This window comes from Melozone crissalis, unplaced genomic scaffold (assembly GCF_028551555.1).
Source record: "Melozone crissalis strain CALT ecotype California unplaced genomic scaffold, PUWL_Pcris_2 ptg000110l_1, whole genome shotgun sequence".
NCBI lineage: Eukaryota > Metazoa > Chordata > Aves > Passeriformes > Passerellidae > Melozone > Melozone crissalis.
In genome coordinates this window covers 1,934,157-1,954,228 of record NW_026535887.1, presented here as the reverse complement: position 1 = coordinate 1,954,228, position 20,072 = coordinate 1,934,157, and the positions used below count along the sequence as shown (strand labels likewise).

The following is a 20,072-nucleotide window of genomic DNA, read 5'->3' as shown; positions in this document are numbered from 1 at the left end:
CTTACCTCCATCCTAACAAATCCATTAAACCCTCTCCAACATCCCAACTCTAACAAAACACCCAAATCCCTCCATGAGGTTGAGAACTCTGAACTCCTCCCTCACAATTCCATGCTAACAACCCCTTAAATGCTCTCCAACCTCCCACTTCCAATGAAATCTCCCAAATTCCTCCATGAAGTTGAGGAGTCCAAATCTCCCCCAGACCTCCCATCCCCTCCGCAGGTGCATCCTGTGCTCCTTGCTGCCCATCCCCATCCCCATCCCCATCAATCCCCATCCCAATCCCCATCCCCATCCATCCCCATCTCCATCCCCATCCCCATCTATCCCCATCCCCATCTATCCCCATCCTCATCCCCAGCCCCATCCCCATCGTCATCAATCCCCATCCCCATTCCCATCCCCATCCATCCCCATCCCCATGCCCATCCCCATCCCCATGCCCATGCCCATCCACCCCCATCCCCACCTCCATTACCATCCATCCCCATCCCCATCAATCCCATCCCCATTCCCGTCCCCATCCATCTCCATCCCCATCCCGGCGCTCTCTCCCCCCGCGCCGGGGGCGGAGGCGGGGGCGGTCCGGGGCCGTCCTGCGCCTCCCCCGGCGGCGGGGGAAGGGGGGGCCGGTGCCGGGGCCGTGGCCGGGGCCGGGGCCGGGGGAGGGAGGGCATCGCCCGCCCGCCCCGCCGGGAGAGAGCGCCGGGAGCCGCGCCGGGACGGCCGCGCCGAGGCACCATGCGGGCTGCGGGGCTGCTGCCGCTGCTGCCGCTGCTGCTGCTGCTGCTCGGTGAGTGCCGCCCTCCTCTGCCCGTGCCTTCTCCCCCGCCCCGAGCATCCCTCGCCTTCTCGCCGCGCTCCGCTTTTCCCGTTACTGTTGGCGAGTTTGGCGGAGCAGCAGCCGGGGGACGCGGGGCGCGCACCCGCAGCCCCAGCGCGGCTTTATCGCGGCTCTTATCGGCACAGCCAGCGCAACTCGGAGCCGCAGTGCTGCTCGGGTCTGCGGGGGGATGAGCTCCAGCTCTGCCCTCTCGCATCCCGCTCCGGGGCTCTGGGGAGAGCCGAGCTTCCCACGCTCGGGTCCCATCTTTTGGGATCCCATCGAGCCGGGGGGATTTTGGGCTGTTCGCGCAGCGGTCCAGGTGCAGCACCCGCGGAACGGGAGGCGGAGATGGCGCGGAGAGGAGCGGGGAATGCTGCTGGAGCCAGCGATTCCCGGGTGGGATTGATGGTGGAGTTTGGGAAAAGGTGGAACTGAGGGTTCTTGGGGAGGTTTGTGAGTGGAAACAGTTCCTGGGGTGCTGCGGTAGTGTTGGGGCTCGCAGTGGGAGTTGTGGTGCTCTGGTAGGGTGTTTTGGTGGATAACTGGCCATAAACCACATGGAAAAGTAGCAGGGAAAGGAAAGGCACTGATGCTTTCCAGAGTGAATAAAGGTAGGGAGGAGTGGGGCATTTCTTCCTTGTAATCAGGCAAGGAGAGGGAGGTGCAAAAAAACCATAAAATAAAATAATAAAATGAAATATTAAAATAAAATAATTGAGTGAAATGAAAAAAATGAAAAAATAATAGAATAAAATAAAATATAAAATGAAATAAAATAAAATAAAATAAAATAAAATAAAATAAAATAATGAAATCGTGCTCCAACTCCCGCCTCCCAGAAGAGCCTCTGCAGAGCTGAATGTGCTTTTATTCAAGGTAACAAAAGCTGGGGGATGCTCCGGAGGTAAAAGCACAAGTGGAGGCAGGGCCCTGGGGATTTAACTCTGGGGTGAATTCCCACAGCTCTGGATGAAATCTCTCCCTGCTCCTTGTTTTCTCCTGTTCCTCTTGGGACTCAAGGGGTTTGGGGGGCAGGCAGGTGTAAACCTCTCTCTGTCCCTGATGCCAACATGGGCTTTAAAAGAGATTTCTCTTCCCATTAAGACTCACGAAGCCCTGAGCATCATTACTACAGGCATAAAGTAGGAGCTGTTCATGCAATTTTTCTTGTGCTGGCCAGAATTTAGCTGAGTTTAGCTGACTTTGCCTTCTCAGAAGGTTTTGTTCTGTTTTCCGAAATGAGGTGATAAATACACTGGGATTGGGGCAAAACAGGCTTGTAGTGTGTGGACCTGTTTCTATAACACTCTGAAGTGATCCCATTACATCTTTCTTAAAAATTAATTGATTAAATCCTTCAAAACAGCGTTTTCTGCCATTCCTTGCTGCTCTTAAATTTTGATATAAGCTCCTGAGAGAGGCTTTTATGTTGCTCCCTGGGTATTGGAACCAGGATTTTCATCCTTAGGGGCCAAGATAGACATCCCTCTTTGCTGAGTTTTGCTCAGAGTCCCAGCAGTGCTTAACTCCAAAACTGGAATCTGCGGTGATTATCTGAGTTCCTCAAAGCCTAAAATTCATCTATTTTTCCCCTTCCTCCTTAGATGGGAAGAAGTAGGGTTTGTAAGTTGAGCTGTAATATTTTGGGTGTCTTAGGAAATAATGACTGGGATGGAACCTAATGATTTGGATGTGAAATGAGAGTTGGGGATTTCAGAGCTGCTTTTTGGAAGGTGACTTCTGTGTGTGGGGCAGAGCAGAACCAGCCCAAGGTTGATGAAGTTTTTAAAAGCAGCTCTCTGGCATACAGCAATTTCCTTAGAAATACTGATTTCCAGGCTTGTACATCCCAATCCTCTGATTCTGCAGAGATTCCTCTTTATATCCTCGCTTAAATCAGAAGAAAATCAGCTTTAGACAAGGCCGAGTCAGTGTGTGCAAGAGATGCAGCAAATGTGGCATTAGGCAAAAACATCTTTAAATTCCACCAGCTGGAGAGAGGCTCAGAGTTACCCATTACAGCATCTTCATGGGATATTTTATTTTATTTATTCTTTCTCCACACTGCATCTTATATTACCACCAAAATTGCATCAGGAAGGGACAAAAAATGCTTATTATTCTCAGGGGATGCAAAAGAGCCGCAGCTCAAACCTGTCCTGGGGGCAAAAAAGGGCAGGAAGGGTTTTTACCAGAGATCAAGCACCGGGCTCAAAGCAAGGCACAGATTGATGGGTTTGGAACCCTTGTTGCCAAAACACAGCTTTTCATTATTCCCAAAGCTGAATTCCCAGGCCACCTCCCCAGCACTGAGAGTTCCCTGGTACTGGGAGTTCGTGTTTGTGGATGAGCTGTCAGAGGCGTGCGTTTAAAAAAACAAACATTTTACCCATTGAATACTAATCCTGACACGGGCAGGAGGAGGCAATTGGGGCCATGTCCCCAGAGGAGAAAAAAAATGTTTAACCAGAGGGGGTTTTAGAATCAGCGTCAAAGCAGAGAGACTCTTGTGGGATATTTTGTCTCGGAGGAACTTTGATAAGAGTTTTGCAAGGTTTTGCCATTTTAGCCGTGCAAAGCCTTGGATTCCCTGCACAGACACAGAAACACCACCCCGAGGGCTGTTTGGGAGGCTTAATTAAAGGATTGTTTGTAAATCACTTGAAGATTCCTGGATGAAAGGAACTGGAGCCGTGCAATATACTGATTTAATTCCTGGGAGTCGCTCTAAAGGCTTGTGATGGGGGATGATCATTCATGCTGGTGGATGGAAATATCTGCTCCCAGCATTTGCAGGGAGGCTGGGGTAGCACTTTGGGTATGGTTTTCCCTATAAAACGTGTATTTTGTCTCCCTGTCTGCACCTCTATAAGGTCTAAACCCACCAGCATGAGCTCTGGGGTGCTTTTTGGGGACGTAATTTAGAGACAGTGAGGGTCCCTCTGGCTGTGCCCCATTATCCTGGGGGTTTTATCACTCTATAAGAGCAGAGAGGAGCTGTTGGGGTTTAGGCACCCTAAATGTTACCCCTTTATCTGTGATGCTGCTCTGGGTGGCCCCTTTGCTGTGTTCCCAAGGACTCACCACACCAGTGGTAAAAGCACAAGTGGAGGCAGGGCCCTGGGGATTTAACTCTGGGGTGAATTCCCACAGCTCTGGCTGAAATCTCTGCCTGCTCCTTGTTTTTTCCTGTTCCTCTTGGGACTCACAGGGTTTTGGGGGCAGGCAGGTATAAACCTCTCTCTGTCCCTGATGCCAGCATGGGCTTTAAAGGAGATTTCTCTTCCCATTAAGACTCACGAAGTCCTGCGCATCATTATTACAGGCATAAAGTAGGAGCTGGTCATGCAATTTTTCTTGTGCTGGCCAGAATTTAGCTGAGTTTAGCTGACTTTGCTTTCTCAGAAGGTTTTGTTCTGTTTTCCGCAATGAGGTGATAAATACATATCATAGGGATAGGGACAAAACAGGCATGTTATAGGAGTGGGGACCTGTTTCTATAACACTCTGAAGTGATCCTGTTACATCTTTCTCTAAAATTAATTGATTAAATCCTTCAAAACAGCATTTTCCACCATTCCTTGCTGCTCTTAAATTTTGAAATAAGCTCTTTAGAGATGCTTTTATGTTGCTCCCTGGATATTAGAACAGTGAGTGTGTACAAGAGATGCAGCAAATGAGGCAAAAACACCTTTAAATTCCACCATTAAATTCCACCCAGAACCCCCTGAAGCCCTGCAGAGCCAGGGAAGGGGTGAGTGGGGTTTTATCCTTACAGGGTGGACATGAGGTCCTGCGACGGTGTTCACAGGGGTCCCAGGATGAGGGAAGAGATGAGGATCTGACTCCATGTTTCAGAAGGCTGATTTATTATTTTATGATATATATTAGATTAAAACTATGCTAAAAGAATAGAAGAAAGGATTTCATCAGAAGGCTGGCTAAGAATAGAAAAAGAAAGAATGATAACAAAGGTTTGTGGCTCAAACAGAGAGTCTGAGCCAGCTGACTGTGATTGGCCATTAATTACAAACATCCAACATGGGCCAATCCCAGACGCACCTGTTGCATTCCACAGCAGCAGATAATCACTGTTTACATTTTGTTCCTGAGGCCTCCTGGCTTCTCAGGAGGAAAAATCCCAAGGAAAGGACTTTTCAGAAAATACGTCTGTGACAAGGTCCTGCTGTAACATCTGCCTGTGCTACAGGGGCTCAATCCCCAAGCTCAGGTGCCTTCAGCAGCTTCATCTCCAGGTGCTCCAGGCAGGATGATGCCTGTAGCAAACCCACCTGTGGATGGGCAGGAATTCCTCCCTCCCAGGCAGGATGATGCCCATCCAGTAGCAAACCCACCTGAGGATGGGCAGGAATTCCTCCCTCCCCACTGCTGAGTAGTGACACTCAGAAACGTGCAGGTTGTGATCCTGAGCATGCACCCGACCTGCAGTGCTGTTCCCAGCCTGACACCACCCCTGCACCACCAGGAGCCACCCCCAGAGCAGCACGGGAGGGTTTGAGCCCTGCAGGAATCCGGGTGGCCCGGTTGGGTCCGTTCCCCGTGTGCAGGCATGGGAAATCTCAGCAGCCTCTGCGGAGCTTTCACACGCTCCTGGCAGCTTCCTGCTCCTCAGCCTGTTTACGTGCTCAGCCCCTTCCACCACTGGCCCATCTCCACCTAAGGATGTTGTTTCTGAATTCTTGCAATGCCTGCCCTTTCCTTCACACAGAGGTCCTGAGCAAACCTTGCTGCCTTTTTTTTTTTTTTTGCTATTTTTTCTCTCTCTCCTTTCCCACTCTCTAAGCAACGCACACACAAAGTCATCTGGCATTTCTTGTTCTCCAGCTACCTGTGCTCAGTCCTTTGCCACCCCCAGGGCTTTGCCAAATACTCCATGTTGCAGAGAGCAGTTCCTTTAGGCTGGGAATTGCCAAACAAATCCATGAAGTGTTTCACTTGCAGTTTGTGAGTTTGATTGAGAATCACTTGAGAATCAAGACCCCTTGATTCTCCACTGGGGTCTTGCAGCTCCTTTGGGGATGTGGCACCCATCTCCCCCAAAAACCTCTCTGTTTGACACTTTTCTTTTTTTTTTAATCCTTATTTTTTTCCCTGAACTGCCAGGTGGGATGGTGTCCTACACCCCAGAGGTGCTTCCTCCAGTGCTTTGTTGTTTGGGGACAGTTTTTTCTGAGCTTCATTGGGTTTTGAGTGCTCTAATTATATATTTGTTGTTGTGCTGGGCTGAAGCCTTGCAGTGTTTTGCTCTGGGGATCCTTGAGGAATACACAGATCCACTGCAAACAGGCAGGAGGGATGTGCTCTGCTCATATGACAGCTCCAGAGGTGCTCAAAAAGATGCTAATTTTTATCCAAAAAGATGCTAATTTTTGTGCTAAAAAGCCCTGTCTGAGAAGATAGAGCTGTGGAGAAATAGATAATCTTCCTTGTTACTGTACAAAAATCATATAAGATTTTTTTTCAGCTATAAACTGAAGAGGTGAAATGCTGTTTAAAGAACTGCTGTGTGGAGTTCCTCTCTCTATTTTTCAAGTGTTTGTTGCCCAGACTCTGCAGTGAGTGGTCAGGGACAGGGGGGATTCTCTCAGCTGGGGCTGCTGTGGTACAAATAGCACCAAGTAGTGTTCAAAAGTGTAGATGTGGTGCTTAGGGACATGGTTTAGTGGGGCACCTGGCATGTTAGCTTAATGACTTAATGGACTTAATGTTCCTAGAGGTCTTTTCCTACTATTGATTCCATGATTCCATGGCAGGGACACCTTCCACCATCCCAGGTTGCTCCAAGCCCTGTTCAGCCTGGCCTTGGGCACTTCCAGGGATCCAGGGGCAGCTACAGCTGCTCTGGGTACCCTGTACCAGGGCCTGTCCACCCTCACAGTAAAGCTGAGGTTCCTTCAAAGATGACTAAACCTGTTTCAAGTTACCTGCTGGCTTTGAATTGCAAATAATGCTGGAAATAGTGATTATTGGTGGGAATCTTGGAAAATGCCAACAGTACCTTTCATGACTTTAGGGAGTGTAGAGCTCTGTGGTGGCTTATTTAGGGTGATTTTTTGAGGGTCACATGCCCATACACACTTGATTTGACCTGTTGTGTGTCTTAGAGCCAGCCTTAGGCACTGAATGTTGCTGAAATCCACTGGGAACCAGAAAATGCCAGATACCCTAAAGAGAAAAAAAACCCTCTCTCCTTCAAGAGGTGAAACGGATGCCTTGGGAAGGCTGAGCTAGAACAAAGACTAGATGGATTAAAATAATAAAGTAGGGATTTATTAAAAGGCCTCAATGGATCTACCTTGGGCAGCACCAGAGCCCAGCCAGGGCTGCACCCAAGATGAACCAAAATGGCCCCAAAATGCACGAGCGCTCCCGGGGTCTCTCCCTGGGATCAGTTCTGCTCCATTTGCACCTTGCAGTTCATTGTCCCATCCCAGCTTTAGCCCAGGCAGTCCCACCCTGCTTGTTTTTCTCTCTGCAGCCCACGGGGTTTGTGCTCCTGGGCTGAGATTTGGGTCATTTGTCCTTGGTGCCCAGCTGGAGCAGGAATTGTTTTGTCTCCCTGCTCTGTGCACAGAGCTCACCATCCCATAATGGGAAGCTCAGACCTACAGACTAAAGCAGCACAGAATGTGAAAAATACAAAAGCTCAAACCTGAGGCATCATTTTCCCCCCTGAAAGCTCAAACCTGAAGCATCAAAGCAAAGCCGCTCAGACTCCAAAAGCACCAACATCCTTCATTACTCACCTGCCTGTTGGGTCCCAGGTCTTGCTGATGGAAGTTTTCTCACCACCAGATGTGCCTGTTTAGCAAATCTTTGCATCCCTGCAGCTCTGCATGCTGCAGGCACCTTTTCTGCCCCGTAAATAACGTGTGTCTCACGCCTGGCTTGGCCGCGGGCCAGGCGCTCTCAGCAGACACCGGTGACACTTTGGTGACAAAGCATTGCAAGGACACAAGGAGAATTCAAACAACTTATTAAAATCCACTCAGTGTGGTGCCACAGCACCCAGCAGAGAGCAGGAGGGGGAAGGAATAGGAGTGAACCTTTCTTTTGGGCAATGGGAACTCTAGCGCTGCTGGAATATCTGCTTTTGGATGTGCATCCAAAATGAGCAGCAGAGGGAAGGGAACAGGCCAGGCTGAGATCTGGCTTTCAGCAAGGCTCCACTTGTGAATAACATCCAAGGTTCTGTGTCTTGGGGCTGGGTGGGGACGGGTTCCAGTTTGGGCAAACTGGGATGACTGGACTTGGGGAGGAAGGGAAAATTGGAGTCACGGTGTGATTCTTCTGCCTTTTCCTCCCACTGAGGGACCCAAGGTAAGGCCATGGAGGTTCAGATATTTAACTAAGGTCTTCAAGGTTGAAGCTGAGTTATCCTTGAATCCAGCTATGTCTTCTGAAGGCAATTCAGATGGGTCTTGGGATGATTTGTCCACTAGAGATGCTTGTTTCCATAAATGCTCCCCAACATGGTCTGATGTTGCACCAAAAATATCCAGGATCTGCCCCTGGAAACACTTATATTGTGTAACACTCTCTGTATACACTCAAAAATGTGAAAAAAACAAAATTGGTTTTGGGATTTGGACTAACTTCTTGCTGGTGGGTCAGGAGTGCACCCTAAAGGCTGCAAAATGAACAGGCAAATAAGAAGAACATGGTCCTTGGGTTTAAAAACCAAATCTGTGCCTGTTGTCAGGTGCAGGACAGATCCTTAGAAATGGGCAGAGATGGGATCTGAGTTAAAAGCTTCTCCAAAACTGAAAAGGGAATTTTTTTCTTTCTGAGTCAGTCCCATTTTAGATGTTTCTTTGAGGTCTGGTTCATATTCTTATCATCCTGAATAAAATTGGATTAATCCAGTGGCTTTTTCTCTGTTTCACAGGCTCTGTGTGCAGAGCGCTTTGGTCTTAGGCCACATGGCTGATGAGGGTGGTGAAAGGGGAAGGAAGGTCATTTTGCAGTGGAAGAATAAGGCCTCGGTTATTAATGGCAAAGGCTGAAATTTTCTCTCTCAGTCTTAATTGATTTTGGCAAATTTAACTGGAGGAGAAAGTAGAAATTGGCTTAGAAATTAAGCCCTAATACTTAAATATATATTAGATCTATTGTAGAGAAATGAGGAGACAGCCTTGTTAAACTTTTATTCTAAGTGGCTTCTGCTGGATGCAGGCAAAGTGAAAAATACCCAATTTCTAACTTGGACAAAGGGGACTTGAAAGGCTCTTCAGAAAGGCTTGGAGAAACTCTGTTTGAGAAAGTGCTTCTTTGAAACCTAATAGCAAAGACCACTTTTTTTTTCCCCCCCTCCCTGGAGTCTAAAGGCAGGAGGGCAAGATAAGACATTCCACCACGTAGGCAAATGGGGAAAAAAAAAAGAGAAAAGTTTAAATGATAGTGCTGCAGGCTGCGGAAAGTGGAGAGCTCTCAGGGTGACTATTATGTGCTGCTTATCAAAATGCTGTGAGCCCTGACTGTGAGAAAAAACAGAGTAATTTAAGAGATGCTCTGTGCCAGCACGGATCTGGTTAGCAGTGGTTGTACTGGAACAGCATCAAGAAACCAAGGTCCTTGAGATATATCTAATCTATATCTATATGTGTCTATATCTATATCAATATCCACATTAAATAAGCAATAAAGTTGTCCTCGCTGGACATTTCTAATTAATCAAGCAACAGAAGAAATGTTTAAAGCACAGGTAAGGGAAGCAAGTTTTTTACCACGTACTGAGTCAGTTGATAAAGGAGCAGCCTCAAAGCAGGTTGTGATTGCAGAACTCCAAATCAGTATTCTCATCATGCATTTCTTGCAGCCATCACTCTCTGCTGGCGACCTGGTTCGTTTTTTGGAGCCTGAAGGAATAAAAACAATAAATAAACAAACAAGAATTTGTTCCTGTGGGTTTCTCTTGGCAAAGCGGAGAAAGTAGCAACACGCAGTAAAAGCAGAAAACAGCCTCCTCCTATTTTATTTTCTTTTTTGTTGGCTTTTTCCTTCTAACATTGGTCTCATTTTCAGATGGATCAGCACCCTGATCTGGTTTGACAAATGCCAAGAAATGTTTGTGCTCTCCGCTGCCTCATTCTAAGAGCACATAAATTTATACCAAATCACAGCATTGCCATAAACTCCCCAAAATCCTGTGTGGCAAAGAAAAGCTGTGATACCTGTGCTGCAAATGGGAGGAACCAGCAATTCTGGGGCTCCCAGAAATCCTGATCCAACTGAGAGACAGCCAGGACAAAAGATAAGCAAAATGGGACAGGGCATTTTGTCAGCTGTGAAGCCAGAGAGCAAAATTCACAGCCTTGAGCCCAAATTTCAAGTGTGCAGGATTTAATCTCCCCATCACCTCCACTTTCCCAAGGCTCAGGGTCATTCCCATACCAAAAAGCCAAGGAGAGGTGCTGATCTCTTTGACATAAAGAATAAATTTTCCTGTCCTGTACAGTACACGGAATGCTGCGGAAAATGAAAGTTTAGAGATTAATGCAACACCCTATTATAGACAATTATTTTGTTTCCTTAAAATTTTCCCAGCTGGCTAAAAAAAGCCCTCAAGGCTCTCAGTCCATGTGATTTTGTGGGCTTCTAAGACAGTTCCTGCCCACGAATGGCACAAATAAATCCCCATTAACCGCATTCAACAGGAGAATGATCTTTTTTTTCTCATTAAAGCTTCACAAAGGGTTCAAAACCTCATTTTATGGCAGGGTGCTTTGATTTAAATTGATGTGGCTTAAATGATGAATTTTAATCATGACTTAAAATACAGAAGGAGAAAGTCATAATTTGAATGATTTGATTTTTATCATGTTTTTCATTTACAATTCATAGCTATATCCCTTAAGCAGGGCTGATTCTCCTCATTGTAAAAGTTGGAGATTTACAGCCCACTCTTGCCTTTCAGCTGTATTTTCTAACCAGGCTGGCACACTCTGAACATATTTGTGGAAGGAATTTTATAGCCTGAGACCTCTCTATTTTGATCTCTAATTAATGCATCTCTGGAGTTGTCCTTGGTAATGATGAATAAAACTAATTTAGGCTTTATTGGTGGAAATCACTCTTTGCTTGTAGAGGAAATTTCTGTTAAACTGACAAATGCAAAAGAGCATTTACAATTCCTTTAAGATACATCAAATAACCGAGGACCTTGGGTACCTTATGCAATAAACTTTTCAACAAAATTTTCAGTTTAGTGCTAAGCAATTCACTGAGCAAATCTCCAGTGTCAATCTGTGATGGAGTTAGTGACTGAAATGAATTGTTCTGTGTCCCTTGAGGGTTTCAAATAAACAGGAGTCATTCTCTTAAAATTCACTTTTACTGTTTAAAATGGGAGAGGAAACTATTTTATTTTTCAGCTGCTGGTTTCCAGTTGTTTTTGCAGTTTGGAATTAACTGTTGGTGGAGCAGCTGAATGTGTTTCTCCTTGACTTGGAGAGGGAATTTCAGTGGATAGCTGAGGCTTATGCAAATAACTTTTGATTGTCTAAATGGGACTGACTATCCCATGTCTGGATACCCTGGATGTCTGCCCATAGTGTAGGCAGAAAGCAATTAAAGAGAAACAAAAATTGACAAAACTTCCTTTAATTGACCGCCCTGTTTTTGTCTCATATCCAAATCCAGCCCCACTAAGTGCTGGAAAAGCTGAGTTCCTCAAGTGCCACGGGTGTCCTGGTTGGGTTTGGTCTCACTGCAATATATTTAATGTTCTTTTTGGTGCTAGATGATAAAATCTCCCAAAAATTAGGGAGATATTTGGGCTTGATGGATTGTGGCTCATCCAGGCTCATCCAGCCTGTTCTGATGTGTTTTCTTGCTGATCCAACATGACAACATTTTCTCCAGCAAGTTTAACAAATAAAACTTTGCTGCTTAAAGCAACAGAGAGGAGGAAATGAAGGAAAATAAAATAATCCTGAGGTGACTGTGATTGCCACTCCTGCCATCACTCTTTGCACAAAGCCATTCCAATGAGAGGACGCATCTGTTTCTGCTGCAACACATCAGTTTAGGCTAATAAATGTCTTTGATAAGCTGTAGTTTGACCCATCTCAAGGTGGAGGATGCTCTAACAGACCCTGGGCAGGTTCCTGCAGCCCTCACTCTGCATTTCCTTAATCCAAACCCCTCTCAGGCTCTTGGGAAGAGCAGCATCCCACGATGGCCATGCTCCTGAGAAGTTCTTCCATGGTGAGTGCTTATCAAAACCTGGCCTGTAATTCACCATCTCACTCCCAAACATTATTTTCTGGTGAGCTTTCCAGCCAGGAGAAGGTCAGTAGAGGAGAGGGTGGTGTTGAGGAATTCCTAATGAGGACAAGGACGGGCAATACAACCCCCAGTGAAGGACAAAACCGGTCACACATCACTGTTCACACTCGCCATTCCAGGTTTCTCCAAATCACAGCTTCACTTGCTGGGGGTGATTTAGGACAGACAGTTTGGGAAGGGGGGAAAAAAACTTTTATTTTGTCAGAAGAAGTGGTTCAAGCAAGGTGGAGTGGTGGGAAGGTGGTGAAAAGTAGAAATGTGAGGTTGGGTTGGTGGCAAGAGAAGCAGGAGATGTCATGTCATGATGTGTGTACTTACAAATGCCCTTTAGAGGGTTGGGGGAGGAAACACTGGAGTCCAAACTGGTGGTTGAGAAAGCAAAAAGATGGTTTTCTGCTTTAAAAAAAAACCACCGAGGATATATATATATATATATATATATACCTGTGTTCCTATTACTGCAACTGGCCACAGGTAGCTGATAGCTGCACCTGGTAAAATTCTGGGCATTTAGAGGAGTTTGGGTGTGACAGGAAGACCCCAAAGGAGCAGTGCTCTTCCTCCCTGATCGTGTTAGGAATCAAAATTCCAGCATTTTTTAGCATCCTTGATGGAAGCAGTGACCTGGCCCCACCAGCAGCTTATGCAGGAGTCTCTGCACAATCCCTGGCCAGCACAGAGGCTTTCAGCATTGCAGGACATTTCATGGATAATTGGAGAGGCTCTGGATGGGTGCAGAGCCCCAGCATGATGAGAAATTCATGGGGTGCTGTGGACAGTGGGTTATTTTGGCCCAAAGCCAAGCTCTGGAGTGGTCCCACTGCGTGCAGCTCTCCGTTATCTCTGTTTTTTCTCACACAGAAAAATCCCACTGCCAATCCTGATAAAATACTGCAAGGGGAGAAAAAAACAATAAAATAAGTCAGGAAACCACCAAGAGAAGCTCTGTGTGCCTTGAGGGTTTGATGGGGAGCACTGGGGGAACAGCCACACCATAGGAATGCCGGCTATTTCGGGCTGTGTTTGTGTTTGAGGCAGGAGGAGGAAGAGGAGGAGGAGGAGGAGGGTTGCAGCTCCACGCTTTTTATGCCGTGAGAGCCTTTTGCATGTCTGGCAGGATGGCTCCAATCTGATTAGGAGGAGGTTTGATTAGGAGGGGGCTCTCTGTGGGGGCAGCAGGGGGATGGATGTAAAGCTGCTTTCCCTGGGAGCAGCAGCCAGGGGATGCCCCGAGCCCAGCTGGCCTTTTAGGGAGGGTTCCCTCCTAATCCAGCTCAGAAGCAGTTTTGGCGCAGGGGTTTATCTCTGTCTTGGCTGGTCAGATTGGGACCCTGAGGTGCTGGAAGAGGAGTGTTGATAAAGTGGATGGGCGAGGAGGAGCAGCACAAGGAAACCTCTGTAGGGGAACTGCCTTTGAGGCTGGGTTTTGGGATCCCACTCTACTTATTACTTAATTAATAATTAACTAATTAATATATTTATTTATTTACTCCCATCCTGAAGGCTGACACTCATCACAGTTACAGGGAGGGTAAGAAAAGTGCAGCCCATGAGCTGTTCCTGCAAAGATTTCAACTCAGTCTGAGCAGAGGCACTCACCCCACAGAGGAACAGGAGAGAGAAGGGGTGCTAAGGTTTTGTCTCTGCTCAAATCTGACAAGATCAGATGCTCACAGTCTCTGTCTGAAGAAATAAGAAGCATTCCTGCCTCAGGAATTTATTTCTTAGAGGAATTTTTTTTTAGAAAGGAAATAGAAGAAATATTGGAGGAAATGTTTATTTCTGAGACCCTTGGATCTCCCAGCCCCTGTTTTAAGTACCAAGACTATTTCTTGCTGAGATGGACAGTTGTGCCTGTGGGCAGATTTCCCATTTTTCTCCTCAAAAAAGGCAAGAAATGGCTTGTTACAGGAACTTGGTGCCACCTGCATCTCTCGGGACTTCCCAAAGCCAAAGAGTTGCAAATTTTCTCAGTCTGTTCAAGAGATGGCTGTTGCCATGAAACTGCCAAGAGTGGGGAGAGAAGGAGCTCTCTGCTTGATAATCTAGATTAGGAACAAGGAATTTGTTCTGTAGCAATAAGGATCAGCTTTTGGATCTGCTTGGATTTGGATTTGAGCTATCTTCCCAGGGATGAGGGCCAGCATCTAAACGTCCTGATGCTGTAACTCATCTCCATCACACGTTTGGGCTGCCCTCCAAGCACCAGGGTTAGGGTTAGGGTTAGCAAGAAGGGGATTTGCTCCACACCTTGCTTTCCTCCAACATTGTTTCTGCTTCTGTTTGGGAGGGCTGGTTTGAATCCTGCAGCAGCACAGGACTTGGCCATCTGCTGCATCATCCTTAGTCCCAAAATGCAGGGCCTGGATTCCATTACATATTCTATTTCTTTGGCTGCTCTGCTGTGCAGAAACTTCCTGGGCAAAGGAAGTTTCAAATGCATCATTTGAGCGTTTCAGCCTCTCATCAGTGACTCTGTGGCCCACATTGAGAGGTCTGGGTACTGGGAGGGACTGGTGATGGAGAAGCAGAGCAATTTCAGGCCAGGCTGAGTGGAGTTCTGGTCTAGTGGGAGGTGTCCCTGCCCATGGCAGGAGGGCTGGAACGAGATGATCTTCAAGGTCTCTTCCAGTGCAAACCATTCTGTGATTCTGTGCCAGCCACCACGGCCAGGAGCAGGCCTGCACCACAGAGCAGCGTCTGCAGTACATGGGCTTGTAACTAATTAATTATTTAAAGCAATCAGTTGCTAAGAATTTAAAGCAAACAACAGTCAATTACTGAGAATTATCAATGAGCATTGCTGGAAGTTGTCATTTGTTTTTGATGGCTCAGCTCTTTCTTGCCTCCATGGTCAGCAGGCTCAGGGCTTGATTTCTGAGTGGTGTCCAGCATCATTTTATCCAATTAGAGAATAATTTCCAGAGATGTCAGGAGGAGATGGGCTCAGGGCAGTGAGAGGGTATTTTTGCACAGCTGATTGTGCTTCTCCAAATGCACATTTGACATGTGTGTGGGGATTTTTCAGCTCTTTTCTGCCTAGCTGTAATCAGGATGCTGTCTCCAGGTAGTTTTGGCAGGAAAGCCATGCTTTGATTTGGCCAGGGATCACTTGCAAACATGCCAGGAATGTTCATGCAGCTGCAGCCTTCACCAGAGCAGGGGCTCCAGCTCCAGGATTACCACCAGCAGCACCCACTGAATCCCAGCTCAGTGCCCCCCTCTCCTCTGCTCTGCTGGTGGCTTTCTGTGGCTCCCATCATGTCCCTGCCCTCTCCTCCCATCTCCATCCCCACCATGAGTCCAGTTTCCTAAAGGAAATGCCCAAGCTGATGTGTCAGAGTTTCCCTGCTGAGCGCAAAGCAGGACCTGGTGTCTGTCACCCCAGAAGCAAAGGAATTGGGATATTACCATCAAGCCCAGCCCCACAGCTCCCTCCTGTACCCAGAGCTGTGGATGCCCTCCAAGGTGAGAACTCAGCCTGGTATTTGCAGACCTGATGGCCTCTCTTAGGAGGAAGAGGAGGATGATTAGCAGCAGGGAGGGGATGCAGCTCCTTCTTCCTTCCTGCTTCCTTTGCTCCCTTCCCTTACCCTGTGGCACAGCCTCCAGACACTGCCCTGGAGAGAAGGGCTTGATGGCAGGGAGATGTTTTTGAGCTCAGCAAAGCCCTGAGCTCAAAAGGTGACATGGACAGGCTCTGTTCCATCCAGCCACCCTGGGTGTAGGTGCTGTAAGCTTTTAAGCTTTGCTTTCCTCTAGATACCATTTAGGTTTTTCCTCCCTGCCTGGCAAATCTCTTTGTGCTCAAACTCACTACCTGTCATAGGAGTTTTGAGGACCTGAGTATGACCCTTGTTGTGTGCTGTATTTTTTCATATATTACATTTTTTTTTTTGGCTTCAGTTTCTCAGCACACAACCACACCATTGAAACCTACTGAGTGCAAAGCATTGCATCCCCAACCAGCAAATCTCTTTCTGCTCAAACTCACTACCTGTCATGGGAGTTTTGGGAACCTGAGTTTGACCCTTGTTGTGTGCTGTATTTTTTTTCATATATGACATTTTTTTGGCTGGAGTTTCTCAGCACGCAACCACGCCATTGAAACCTACCGAGTGCAAAGCATTGCATCCCCAACCCAGTGACATCCCACAACTTCCCATGCTCTTCTGCTCAGCTGTAACCAGGCAGGAATCTCACTCCTTGCTGGGCTGCTGGGTGGACAACATTGTTCCCCTATTGAGTCATTAACAATGAGGTCATTGGGCTGGAAAGACAATGTCATTCAGCAGCCAAGAACCCAGCTGGCTGATCCCGGTTGTGTCTCATCTCCTATGACAAAGCCACTTTTAATTGACTAATTAAAGCTTTTGCAGGCTCCATCTTGGAAGGGATGACCAAAATAGACATTGTTCTTTGTCAGCATTAAGTCAGGCCAGTTGACTGATTAAGAAGCAAGACCTTTCTTCCTTCTCCACTTTGCCACTTGCTGTGCAGGCCTTAATTTCTGGTCCTGGCAATGGGAGAACCTCCTCAGAGATATCCCACCATGTGTTGCAGGGCAAGCTGTTTGACTGAGGCCCCAAGAACCCAAGAAAGATCACCCAAAGCCCCCTCAAGCCACTTTGGGATGGCCTCTCTGTGTTACCATCACACCTTTTGTTGGACACTTGGTATTTTGGGTTCCCAACTCCTCTAGGGGTTTGACATTGCACCCAAGCCTATGGCATTGTGGTGCTCCCATACCCTGCAGGCCTTACAAGGGCAATTTGATCCACTGGCGGTGGGCCAAGGGCATTTTTCTTCCCATTTCTGGGCCATCTTTATGTCGCTAACGTCCTCATCCTAACCTGAGTAGGCAGCCAACCAGTAGAACACTCATTCATCATCGTTGGTCAACTAACCTCATTCATTTACTTAATAATCATTCTAGTTTCATTTCCCCTTGCAGCTGCCCTAGAAAATAAACTACTCAAACTCTAATTAACTCTAATAGTTTATAAAAATTTATGTACTTTTTGGGTGGTACAGTGCAGGTGGAAAGCAGGGACATGTCCAAGCACTGGCAAGAGATGTGCCCACAGTAAATCCTTGCTTCCCTCAGCTGAGTGCTCCTGCACTGCCAGCACCCTCACCACCCTCTGAATGAAGGTGTTTTGAGCCCTGAGACCAGTGGCCACTTCTGCTTTTTGCATTTCTTGCTCTCATTGCCACTCTGAGTAACACCATCCCCAAACCAGAGAACAAATGTGCCCTGAGGGACTCCACAGGACAAACCCTGCTTCGTGCAGCTACCTTGCCATTTCCATGAAACCCCCAGGGTTTTTTCAGCCTGCAGTGTGATTGTCTCAAAGCAGATTTATCTCCTTTTTGCTGCCCAGGCCCTGCTGAGCAGGAACGCTGGGTGTGTGTTTACCAGGGCCTGTGTCCCAGCCCTAAAGCACAGCAGCCGCTTCTTTTGAAGAACACACAAAGCAAGGAAGAGGAGCAATTGTTTGGGAGGAAGTTGAACCATAATGTAATAGACTCCCATGGGATTTACTATTAGTAATTATTTGTATTGCTCTGGCACCCAACCAAGGTTGGGGCCCCGGTTAGCAAGGTGCTGGATCAGCCTGCAGATGAAGACAGCTCCTCTGTCCAAAATCTGTCCATTATTGCAGGTAGAGATGGGGAAACTGAGGCAGGGAGAGGTTGACAAGTGCAACAAGGGTTGTTTTAGAGAGTTGTGGCTCAGCAAGGAGGTGAGCCAGCACACAGTGCTTACAGGAGCATCCTTCCTCCCTGGGGGCAAATCCTAGAACATGGAACTGCAGAATGGTTTGGTGGGAAGGGACTTTAAAGACCATCTCATTCCACCCCCTAGGAAGGGATACCTTCCTCTGGATCAGGTTGCTCAAATCCCATCCAACCTGGCCTTGGACACTTCCTTTGCTTGCGCTGCTTCTAGTTCCACTGAAGAGGCCATTAGGTAACAAATATGCTGTGCTGGAGGGTCCTGCCCTAGGACAGCAGTGCAAAAGGTAGTTTCTCACTGTTTGTGCCTTTAATAAGTGATTTCTGTGATCATGTGTATTTATTTTAAGGAGGGGAGGACCAGGAGCTATCAAAGAACACGAGTGCTTCAGATGGGAACCGAGTCCCGCTTCTCCTGAAAAACAAAACAAAACAAACAAACAAACAAACAACAAAACAAAAAGCTAAAATGGATTTCTCTTTCTGTAAAGCTTCAGGAGAGTTAAATAATGAGGCAATTACAAATTTGCCAACAATAGAAGCAGATCAGATTACACAGGCCTGTAAAACCAGGGGCCTGCAAAGCCAGATCGTCACTGGGGCCATTTGGTGGGAAAGAAACTCAGTGCCAGACAGTCTTTAAATAGTTTTGAATAAGAGGGAGGGTTGGCTGTGTCCTTCCCTTCCGAGGCTCTCCCCACCTAAAGAATAGCACCGAGCCTCCTGCCAAGTCCCTGCCCGGAGGCTCCACACACAGGCCCAGTATATAAATATATAAATATATATATAGGTGCTCATGCATGCAGTGTGTATATATAGAGCTTCCCAATCATCTGGGAAGACCCCACCCTGAGGGAGGTGTGGGTGTGGAACTGGAGGGAAAAAAAAAGAGAAAATTAAAAAAAAAAAGGTAGGACCCAAAATAGCACGGACACACAAAGGATCCCAAGGAAATGTAGAGCTTTCCTCACGGCATTGACAGGAAATCTCTGGGCTGCTGGTTCAGTAACCCTGGCCAGCCAAGGTCATGGGGGACTGATTGTGGTGGAGGGAGAATCCTGACATCCATCCTCTGCAAAAATCCTGGGGTGAGGGGTGTGAGATGGAAGCTTTTATGTCAGTGAGGATTTGCAGGTGTCCCAAATGTGCCTGCAGAGGAATCTGTCTCCAGCATAGCCTGAAAGAGAAGCAAAGTAGACAGAACTGGGGAGGATATTTAACCAGGAATCACCCAAAATTTTACTTAGAGTAGCTGGGATGCTTGAGGGCATCACCAGTGCCTCTAGGAGGTGGCTTCTATGTCACTTGGCATCTTTCACATCACCTTAGAGTGTGAATAAACCAAAGAGTTCAGAATCACAGAGTATCTGCAGCTGGAAGGGACCCACAAGGATTATCCAGTTCAAGATATTTCAGGTCATCCTGTTTGGCCTCATCCTGGCCTGGTGGTGGGTGGTGTGTGAGATGGGCCAGGGGGAGGCAATGTGATTTGCCACCCAGAAAAGTAAATTTTCTGGCTGGAGGGCGTAAATTTGGGTTGATTTGTGACTCATCAGAGGTGCTGGGTGCACAAAGGAGGGTGAGGCTCTGGGCCTTATCCTGTCCCCACCATCTCCTTTTTCGCTGGTCCATTCTGTCCTCAGGACAGGCAGGCAATGTCCGAGTCCTGCCCTGAGCATGACCCTGGGCACTGGCAGCCTCCCCACACAACCCACAGGGGTGGCAGGAGCAGGCAGAGCTCTTTCTGAGGGCGATTCCTGCTGTAAATCTTCTGGGGATGTGGAGAGGAAAGGGAGGTGCAAGAGGCAGGGCACAGCGTGTGGCAGTACCACAGCAGCACCGTGCCAGCACAAACTCTCTCCCACTCACCCACTCCATTTTTCCCTTGTACAAAAGCAGCCTGTGACCAGGCCAAAGTCTCCTTATTATTTTGGGTTTAGACTCTCTTCCTCTTGTTTTCTGCCCCTTAGGGCTGTGGTTTGGACCTCCTGTGTGCTGCGCCTGCAGCTTCAGCCTCCAGGTGTGGGTGCCATCCTCAGTTTTGATGGCACAAGTTTGGGCATTAGATCCCTGCTGCTAATACCAGCTTTAACACCTCTCTGTGGTCTGGCTTTGCCAGGCTGTGAGGTTCCAGAGAAGCCTGTCCTCGAGCTTGGAGTTGATCCTTTTCCTTTAGGAAGAGCCCCTACCAGAA

General features: G+C 47.4%; 1 protein-coding gene across 4 annotated transcripts in view; it reads left to right on the top strand.

The window, feature by feature from the left end:
• Nucleotides 1–722: 722 nt before the first annotated feature.
• The window catches only part of PODXL (podocalyxin like), a 45,424-nt gene continuing 26,074 nt past the window's right edge, over nucleotides 723–20,072 (top strand). For all 4 annotated transcript variants that reach the window (XM_054292404.1, XM_054292403.1, XM_054292402.1 and 1 more), the window contains exon 1: nucleotides 723–796. In XM_054292404.1, coding sequence (XP_054148379.1) covers nucleotides 745–796 — 52 coding nt within the window. In that variant the 5' untranslated portion in view covers nucleotides 723–744. The remainder of the gene's footprint in view (nucleotides 797–20,072) is intronic.